Here is a 10,704-nt window from a genome sequence, read left to right as displayed (position 1 = left end):
TAAAGCACATTTCTGGGGGTGTGCAGGAACTCGAGAAAGTCTGTTCCCGGATCGGGGGGGGGGGGATCTCGATACAGACTTCAGAAGTGGCATTTCTTGAAAATAGCAATTTTTATTCCAGAAATGCAAAAACAATTACTTGAGGGGAAAGTAATGATTAGAATTTGAGATATTCACAATGCTGGTGAATTTCAACATTTCCCGCTTCGTAAATTTCCCGACTTAGATGAAAAATGGAAAATTTTTACCCACCCAGAACATTCGTTTCGTAGGTTAAAAAAAATTCCCCATCCCGCACACACTTAAATATCCGATCTAGCGACAATAGCGAACTTTGCAGTCCAGTTGTTGGAAACACTGTCTCAACTGTGCTGCATGCTCACTCGGCCTGCTGCTCTCTTTACTCTCTCTTTGTTTGTGTGCATCGTGTTGAATACATCGCTTCACGACTTTTGTGTCTAGTTATCCAAGTTCGTTTTTTGTTGTGTGTGGTTTTTTTTTTTTTGTGTTAAGTTTCTGCGTAGAGACATGCCAAAAGAGAAGAGTACAGTGTGGAAACATTTTAAAATTAAAATAACCGATGTTTCTAAAGTTGTGTGTCAACATTGTTCTGCCGAAATTTCTAGAGGCGGGAAGTCGACAAAATCATATACCACGTCTAACATGCAATATCATTTGAAACGATGTCTTCCACATCTGAGAAAGCTGAAAGATTTATATAGTGAAGAAGTATTTGCTGAAAGTGAGAACTCTAGTTCCGGGGAAAATAATGCTGAAAAAGAAGATAAAGTACCGCATGTGCAATGTGATGTTTTTGAACCAACACCTGGCCCAAGTTCATCTGTTCTTGCTATCCGTGAAACGCTATCAGGATATCAAAAAAACAATTCAAAACTTACCATGCAGCCGACAATAGACTCTTTGTTAAACAAGAAAAAAAAATATTCAAGAAATGACCCAAAATCAATAGCAATTGATAGAAAAATATGTGAAATGGTTGTTCTGGACATGTTACCGATGCAAATGGTAGGAAAGGATGGATTTCGAAGGTTTGTCAACTTTTTAGAACCACGGTATCAGATACTTAATCGGAAGGCATTGTCTTCCTCACTGATACCTAAAATGTATGAACGTGTATCACAGAAGGTCCATATAATGCTGGAAACTTGTACATTCATTGCTGTAACAACAGATGTGTGGACCTCAATTGCTGGGCAAGATTTTTTGAGTGTGACAGCACACTTTATAGACACAAATTTTAAATTAATAAATTTAAATCTTGAAGTAGTGCCTTTCAGTGGCACAAGTCACACTGGACTCAATATTGCAGAAAACCTCAAAGAATGTTTTAATAAATGGGGAATTTCCTCGGCAGTAAAAGTAATCATTACAGACAATGCTCCCAACATGAAACATGCTGCAGGCTTGTTGGATGATCCATTACCTATATGGATACCATGCATGGCACATTTGCTTCAGCTTGTTGTCAACCAGTGCCTAAGTCAAACTGAAATATCTTCGGTTATTAAAATTGTAAAGAGAATAGCAACACACTTTCATATGTCACCAAAAGACTCCAGAAAATTAAAGGAAACCCAAGAAAATCTAGGACTTCCAGCTCATAGTTTAATCCAAGAAGCTCCCACTAGATGGGATTCAACGTATCTTATGTTGGAGCGTTTCTTTGAACAAAGACTTTCTGTAACAATTGTAACATCATCTTTGTCACTCCCAGTCGAAATATCATCATCACAGTGGACCCTAATCGAGAGTTTGGTAAAGGTGTTGAAAATATTCCATGAAGCTACTGTATCATGTAGCAGTAATAGCACATCGATATCAGATATAATCCCAATGAAGAACAGTGTTGTACAGGCAATGAACAGTTTTGCATCTGAACGCCGAGTGAGGAACTTAGCAGAAGATTTGAAATCAACACTAGAACGTCGATTTCAAGAACTTCAGCCTGGGACAAAAGAAGTCTACATGAAGGCAACAAGTCTGGATCCTCGCTACAAATTAAGGTAAGCATAAATCAGTAACTTTACAAGGACCTTCTCTGTTATATACCTGTCACTTTTTTACCAAATTTGTTCTTTTTTCCTTTGCATATTTTCAAGGTAAGACTCTACTTTATGTCCTTTTCCTAATAAATACGTGTCATATATCGTTGGAAAGCTTATTGTATAAGGAATTCAACAACTTAAATTACCTGGAGGAGGAAATTGATAAAAACTGAGGAACGACTTGAGATGACCGGGCCCCTCTCCGATTTTCTTCGTATTTGGCATGCTCACTAATTGAGGCCTCCTAATCACGAATCTGAAGTTAAAATTTGTCGGGAACGTCTAGAAATTGCAAAATAAGCAAAAATAAGGCGTCAATGGTTCGAAATTTAGACATGACCCACAATTTTTAACTTCAGATTCGTGATTAGGAGGCCTCAATTAGTGAGTATGTCAAATATGAAGAAAATCGGATAGGGGTCCGGTCATCTCAAGTCATACCAAAACGGATATTGTTCGGATATGAGTAATTGAACGTACTGAGGAAATTTTTCGATGATGAAGCACATATTTAGAAGTGAAATGAGTGCTAATGGAACCTAATGTAACAGGCCTAACCTAACCTCGTAGGCATACCTCGTCCCCGTGAATGGTTCGTGGAGCTACCCGTGCATGGTTTTTGGAGCTAACATGAATGGTTTGTGGAGCTACCCATGCATGGTTTCAGGGGCTAACGTGAATGGTTCATGGGGCTATCGTGAACAGAAAGTATAAAAAGAAAAAAGTACTTACCCGAAGAGATGCCGGCTGTCTGCAAGCACGGTTTTGAGCAAAGGACTAAATTATTACTGGGGATAAACGTATTTTACACTATCTACAAGTTTTTAGGAACCTGTTCTTCTTCATGCATCATACACACACACAATGCCCCGCGAACGCAAATGAGCAAAGCACATGCATTCACAATGTGGACACAAAGACGAACCTGCAGTGTTGTTAACTCCCATCGGTTACCACCAAAAGGCAATAAGGACGTAAAGTAGAGTCTAGCCAATTCCAAAATGTATTAAGAATAGAAAAAAGGTATCTGCTATCTAAGGTGTCACTTTATGTATTATTAATCAGAACCCAGCAAATAATGCCGGCAAATAGCAAGAAGAATTAGGTTAAGTCTCAAAGTACCAAAATTGTGTCTGGTAGATAATTGGAAGTTAAGTTTGGCTTCAAATTATCAAAACAGTCATCATACACAAATTCCTTTTTTTCTGATTTTTTTAAAAATATATATATTTCTGAATTATGCCTTCATTAAGGCAATTTGCCAAAACTGGCAATAAATCAGTGCTAAATAAAAAAAATGGTAAATGTTTACTATCCTTCGGACACCTATAACTTCTGAGTTTCGTCAATTATTGACGTTTCTACTTACCTATCTGCTTCACGGATCATTTTTTAACGTGTATTCACGTTTTTTTGATCAATTTTTTTTTAAAAGGTGTTTTTGTAACTGAAGAACGTACGTTTCCGCAAATGGTTTGTGGGGCTATGTGAGAATGGTGTCTGGGGCTATGCGAGAATGGTGTGTGGCGCTACGCATATTTTTTTTCGAAACCAATTTTTAACTATTGTAACCCATTGTGACCCTACCTAACCTAACCTTAGCGGAAATGGTTCGTGGGGCTATGCGTCAATGGTTGAATTTCCGCTATGAAACATTCCCACATCACACAAAACACCTTCCAGATGTTAGACAATACTACAGGAACTTATTACGGTAAGTAGTTTCTTCTGTAGAAATGAAGAAATCTGTCCGAAGGATAGTAAACTAGTACCAAAAAAATACAATGCAGCAGTTTGTGATTTTTTTTTTTGTTCCTGCATTTGACCACAGCAGAACATTACTTCTTGAGTTTTTTTTTAAGTTCACTTTATGCACAGAAAGGTTAGTTGGTACTGAATGTGCGGTTTAAAGTGGAATCTGAACCTTGTGCCATATGCGCTCGTGTTGTGTGATGCTACAATACCCAATATGACTCACATAACTTTACCAAACTCCAATACTATAACTTCTTTGTGTAATTTATCGCACAAACAGCGATGCGAAAAAAAAGTTTTCGTCAGAGTTTTCAGTCCTCGTGATATGAACGGCTAGACATAGAGATTATTTATTCATGGGCGAAGTTCAGCCTGTGGCAGCTCTACCACTTAACCTACAAAACTAATATATCATCATGAAATTTTATTTTTAATCCTATCTAAATCCTTTATATTTTGTCAATGGAAGTGTTGTGCATTTGTTTCAAAACTCTTTGATCTGTGGACGAAATTACTTTAAAATGTTAAAAAGTAAGTAAAATAAACCACATCAATCAATTGTTAGATCATCCACAATAATCTAACAATCTACTATTGTTCTAGAAGTGCTTATGATTCTGGTAGGCTTTTTTATGACTTGCATCATGCCGAAATGTTTCCTTGGTTAGCTGGGTGTGCTGAGAGAAACAGAATATTGTTTTGCTACACATGTACTATCTTTTGGGCAAAAGACTCTGAATGGCGTATGGTGTTCTGAGTTGAACAACCTAATTAGAAAATGCTATAAAATACCAGTCTTACAAACCTTTGTTGCATGGTGAGGCATCTCATTTGCTAGCATTTAAATATGCCTGGATCATGTTTTATCAGAAGCTGCCTAACTTCAGGCAACACAATGAAACTTTACTTTCAAATAGACAATACTTATATTGAATAATCCCATAAGTAATCTATTAGGCAAAAATGACTTTGGACTTGGCATTCCCACTCGAAATGCTCATGGTACGCCATTGGTATTTATGAGCAACCATTCATTTACACTTTTCATATGTATATCTGGGCTGCTGCTATCTACTTCACGTGCTTGGGGTACAAAGAGGTATTAATTACATTGCAAAATGCTTTTCTTCAGTTAGGTGAGTCAGGTTTGGACTCTTAGCATTAATAGAACACACCTAAATGCTTTCGGTACTAATTTACTATTCCACAAACAGATTTCTTCATTTTTGCACAAGAAACTACTTACGGTAATAAGTTCCTGTAGCATTGTCTAACGTCTTTAAAGTGTTTTCTGTCATGTGGGAATGTATCATAGCGGAAATCCATTATTTTTGTTGAAAAGTAATTCTTCGACGCACAATAGCCTTTTGCGCGTACACCTCCGTAGATTGCCGTGCTTGTGTTTTGTCGATTGCAGGGTTTCCAACCACGCCGATGTTTTCCGAAAAGATGATGTATCATGGATGCGTGGTGGAATTCATACCGGGTGTGAAAGATCCACTGGATTTTGTAATTGGGTACTTGAAAAACAGTAGCCCCACAAACCATTGATGGATAGCCCCAGAAACCATTCATGCATAGCCCCACGAACCATTTCCGGCAAGGTTAGGTTAGGCAAGCATAGTTAAAATTGTGTTCGTAAAATAATGTGAAGAAGCTTAAAAAAAATAAAAACTTCATGAGTATTTTTTGGTTACGAAGGTTGGAAGCACTGCATCGACAAAACACAAGCACGACTCGCGATGATGTACGAAGGTGCATGCGCCATACTGTTTCTTATGTAAATAAAGAAGTACTCGTAATGTGAATCCACCTTCAAGAATGTTTCGCGAAGCAGATACATAAGTACGAATTTTAAAAGTGACGAAACTAAGAAGTTACATGTGTTTGTGGAATAGTAAATTCTTACCATGCTTTCATTGTTAGGTTAGGTGTTTCAGGTTTAGGGCTATTAGTATTAAAATGTCCCTAAATGATTTCAGCATCTGATCACGTAAGATTCAGTGTAAAGCACAAAACCCCCTGTTGAGCCTCACATAAAAAAAAAAAAATGATAGAACTATGTATCCAAGACGTGAGTAAACCGAGAACAACTTCTCACTGTGAAGTGCAATCAATCATGTACACTACTTTTCAAATCTTACTTTATCTGGTAAATAATGCTTTTGAAGCTTTTAACTGTGCTACTTAGCTTCTCCATGCTTCAAATTTACTTTCCAAAACTGTATTCTAAAGCATTTTTCTAATTAAAAAAAAACAACATGTAAGGGCTTGTATGGGGATCTGGTGGCTAAGTAAAGCCCATTTCTTTTAAAGGGCTAATTTATTGCTAGGCCTTAATTAAACTAGTCGGTAATTAGGCAGGTTTTTTTTCAGTATTGTGGTGAGTTAAGTCAGTAATTTTGACTGACTAGTTTCCATCCCTGGGATGAAGTTGTAGTAATGGTTGTTGAAAAATAGAACTAGTTCCCTCAAAATAAAATCTGAAATACACCACCCAACAAAAATATTATGATTTAACACATCTTTCAATTTCTAATTCAAATTAGTAAGTGTGGACAGTATTAATGCAGTTTTCAGTGTAGGATTATTGCTAAAGTTAATTTTTCTAATGTACATGCTCATACACATCAGAAGTAAAGTTTTTTCATTTCATTTTACAGGATTTTTAGAGAAGCATCACAGTCGACTCTAGTAAAAGAGTTGCTACAGCAAGAGTTTGAAGCCTCTACCTCATGTACGGAAACTGGTGGAAACCATGATGAACAGATTTCAAGTCAGTCCAATGCTGAATATGGACTTTGGGGTATTTGTACCCAACTTCTTGAAGAGTGTACCCATAGTGAAACACGTTCCACATCTCCTCTGGAAGCTGAAATGGACTCTTTCTTCAATGAACCATTGATATCTCATAGTAACAGTGCCCTTGGTTATTGGGAAGGAAACACCAAGTATCCACTTCTGAGAAACTTGGCAAATAAATACCTAGGTGTGCCAGCATCTTCAGTTTCGTCTGAAAGACAATTCAGCACAGCAGGATATATCTGCAACAAAAACCGCACAAGACTGAATCCACAGAAGGTTCAGCAACTTACATTTTTGAATAAGAACCTGCCAGTTGTAGACTTCAAGTGGGACTAGTTTGTGTTATTTCTCTCTCCATTCAAGAAAAACCAATTGAAATATCTGCATGTTAAATGTGATTAAAATTGATTTTTTATTTTTCAGATCAATGTAAACAATGCAATACCTCAAGAGTTTGTTGATAGACAGTGCATATTATATATGTGTAGTTAATAGATGTATTTTTATCAATATTTCTAAATATAACTTACATTTTTCTCAGATATTGATTGAAGGACTGTATATTATTCCAATTTTCCTATACTTGATACTTTGTATTGAAGGAACACCATGCACAAGGTGTTGAGATTGCGAGTTGACCACTCCACACAGCTACTACTTTATATCGGATCGGTAGAATATCGGTTATCGGTATCGGTAAATTTCATATCGGTACTTTATCGGTATCGGTAAAAATTTCATATCGTCCCATCCCTAATATTTATTAATATTATAAACAAACTTGCCGAAAGTATTAACATTGGCATGTTGGTTTTTGGTTTGAGTATTAATGGTTGGGAAGTTTTTCCACTGTATTACCCCAATGCTGGGAAATAGATTTGGTTGGAAGATTGTTGGCAAAGTTCTTTTATTGTAGTTGGGCCAACGTTGGGAAATAGTTGGTTGGGAGATGGTTGGCTAAGTTTTTCCATTGTAGTTGGGCCAACGTTGGGAAATAGTTGGTTGGGAGATTGATGGCAAGGTGGACATTGCCAACAGTTCGCCAACTGTTGGCACAAAAAATTTGTAACCATTTACCAACGTTGGCCCAACCTTTGTGTGCTACATAGGGTGTCCAAAAAGTTACGCAACCGAGACTTTACACGTACGTAACTTTTGTACAAGAAGCGATAGAGACATGAATCTTCAACTGGGTATTAACTTTGTCTATGTGGATATTTTTTAAACATGAAACAAGGAAATCATGCTGTACATAAACGTTCAGTGTGGGGAAAACGTTACTAAGGTGGAAAAAATTTTTGTGCGAAGTAAAAATTAAGATGGATAAAAGACAGCTGTGGAGTTTTCGATGTTTATCGAAGGTTTCTGTGGGTACTTATAGAATTGATAAAAAGAACAATAAATTCTTACGTATTATATGCATTACAGATGATTTATGGGGTTAATTGGAGCATATTCATAAAAAAAGTATGTTAAAAAAATACTAGGTGTACCGGTAAGATTGGTGTGGTTTCGTATAAAACGGCAGGTTAGTGTTTGTACAATAAATTTCAAACCCTTTCTTTCATCTGGGCATTGATTGAATAACATAGACAAATGTAGGGCACACCAGGTACTGCCTTCTGCCACAACCAATGTTGCCAACCTCGTATTTTCTTAAATACGTTTTTATAAATATGCTGTAATTAATCCCATACATTGTCTGTGTAGAAATTTATCGTTCTTTTACAAATTCGATAAGTACCCACAGAGACCATAGATACAAATCGAAAATGTTTGCAAGAGACTCCACAGCTGTCTTCTATCCATATTTGTTTTTACTTCGTACAGAAACTTTTTTTATACCTTAGTAACTTTTTCCTCACACTGAACGTTCACTTAGAGAATGATTTTCTTGTTAAATGTTTCTAAAATATCCACATAGACAAAGTTAATACCCAGCATAAGATTCATGTCTCCGTAAGTTCAAAGTCTCGGTTGCTTGACTTTTTGAACACCCTGTATAACGGGTCAAATGTGGAGGAACCCTTCTCGAAAGTTTTCTTTTCTCTGCAGGTATTCTTTTTTTATTCGGTTTTGGCTTATTTCCTTTTTTCCTAAAAATTCTTTATGGCATAATATAATGTTCGTATTCTTTATTCTAGTGTTTAATTCTTCATCTATTTTTCCATTACTATTGATTGTAACACCTAGATACTTGAAACTTTGTACTTGTTTTAGCTCTGAATCTTTAAGGCTCATTTTGCAGGGTTTCTATATTCTCCCTATCCATAACACAGTTGTTTTATCTTTGTTTATTTTCATATATTTCATTGAGAAATGGGGCTGCTGGAAAAGTTTCTGCAATCAATACGAAAAAAGATATGTGAAATTCTGGGAATGGCTTTATTGTTTTTCAAAGTATTTCACCCTTAAGATCGATACACTTTTGCATACGCTCAAACCAATTTTGAAAGCATTTCTTCCACTCTCAAAGCTGATACCTCAGAAACTGCTGTTTGGAATGCATCAACAGCTGCGACACACATCGCTCACCACGCATTTTATTTTTCATGTGTGGGAACAAAAAGAAGTCATTAGTTTAGGGCTCGATAGTTGAGGAAAAATCCTTCTTTTTTCCCTAGCATCTGAAGACGAGGCCCAACATAATATATGTTCATTTTGGGTCATTGTAGGACAGCAAATGGTGGGTTTTATTTGTCCTTTTTTGCCTTTTTGGGCGTTTTCTTGCTTATTAGTCCTTTTTTAGCCTTTTTATAGGTCTTAACGGCTTTTTTTTGCAACTTCACCTTATTTCGACTACGTTTTTACTGCCCATTCTCAATTCGAATCATCATCAGTTCATCACCTCTTAAACATCCTTTGAGGTTTCCATGTTAATGTATTATCAAATATAACGCCTAAATATTTTACTGTATTTTCTATGGGAATGTGTAACTTTTTTGTGTATTGATTCACATTTTTCGGAGCTCCTTTTTTACTAAATATAACCAGCTTTGATTTTTCTGACGATATATTCATAGACCTATTCTCAAGAAATTTCTTTATCTCTATTATTTTCGCTTCCATGTTGGTGACTCCTTTAGCTACTTGCTTGACACTCTCGTATATACATAAATCATCTGCATATTGTATAAATCCAAATGGCCCAGGACACATTCTTTGAACATCCATTAAATATATATTAGAAAATAAAGGACTTAAAGGGCTTCCCTGTGGAAGTCCCTTGTTATCCATCTAGGACCCTCAACTTTATTGTGAAAGTAAAAATATAAACAACAATTTTTTAATAGATTCCAAATTATTTTTTGATGCATATAAGGTATTTTCAGATTTTGTAGAATGTTTAATAATTTATTTATATTTACATTATCATATGCCCCTTTAATATCTAAGAAAGCAGCAATAAGACTACTTTTCCTTTTCATTGTATCATACATTTTTGTTTATAACTAGAGCCCGGAAGTTCAGGCATTTATTTTCGTTAAAATAGGCAGGCAAAAAGGCATTTATAATGTGGAAAATAGGCACTAAAAATGAAAAAAAGGCAAAATAAACAAAACAAAAAAAACACATTTGGAAGTCGCTTACTTTCATCTATATTTTCTGGCAAAATGGTAAAATCTACATTGGGAAGAGCATTTCAATTTTCACCAAATTCGCACACGTAACCATGTAACTTACCACATAATGGCACACTAAATTTCGGCATGATGACAACTACATGATCCTTTCCCTCCAAAGTGCAGAACAAAACTAAAGATAGAGAACTTGATTTTGGAATCCATGCAAAGGCCCTTGGGCATTAGTGCTGTTTCTTGTCAATAACCTCCTGACACGGACGATGGACGTGATGACGTAATTGTGCAGATGTTCTGCAACAGGTTTTCAGCAGTCAATCATGCACAAGGAAATGCTAACCGAGAGCCAATATCCTAACTCAGCATGAAATACTTTTCTCTCACACTTTTCTCCTTCAGCAATGTTGAAACATGCATGAGTGCAATATTACTTAAATAAAGCGAAAATTATTCACATAATAAACGGAAGAAAAATAAATGCCAACAACGTTTTTTGG

General features: G+C 36.1%; 1 protein-coding gene across 1 annotated transcript; it reads left to right on the top strand.

Moving 5' to 3' along the window:
- The first annotated feature begins 1,695 nt into the window (after window positions 1–1,695).
- LOC146004757 (zinc finger BED domain-containing protein 4-like) lies at window positions 1,696–6,962 on the top strand. Its single transcript, XM_083143734.1, has 2 exons — window positions 1,696–2,024; window positions 6,485–6,962. Exons 1-2 carry the CDS (start codon window positions 1,855–1,857, stop codon window positions 6,960–6,962), a joined length of 648 nt encoding a protein of 215 aa, XP_082999860.1. The 5' UTR covers window positions 1,696–1,854.
- Window positions 6,963–10,704: the final 3,742 nt, after the last annotated feature.

Source organism: Lepisma saccharinum, chromosome 22 (assembly GCF_977018435.1).
Source record: "Lepisma saccharinum chromosome 22, izLepSacc3.1, whole genome shotgun sequence".
NCBI classification, from domain to species: domain Eukaryota; kingdom Metazoa; phylum Arthropoda; class Insecta; order Zygentoma; family Lepismatidae; genus Lepisma; species Lepisma saccharinum.
This window is presented reverse-complemented; position numbering and strand designations above follow the sequence as displayed.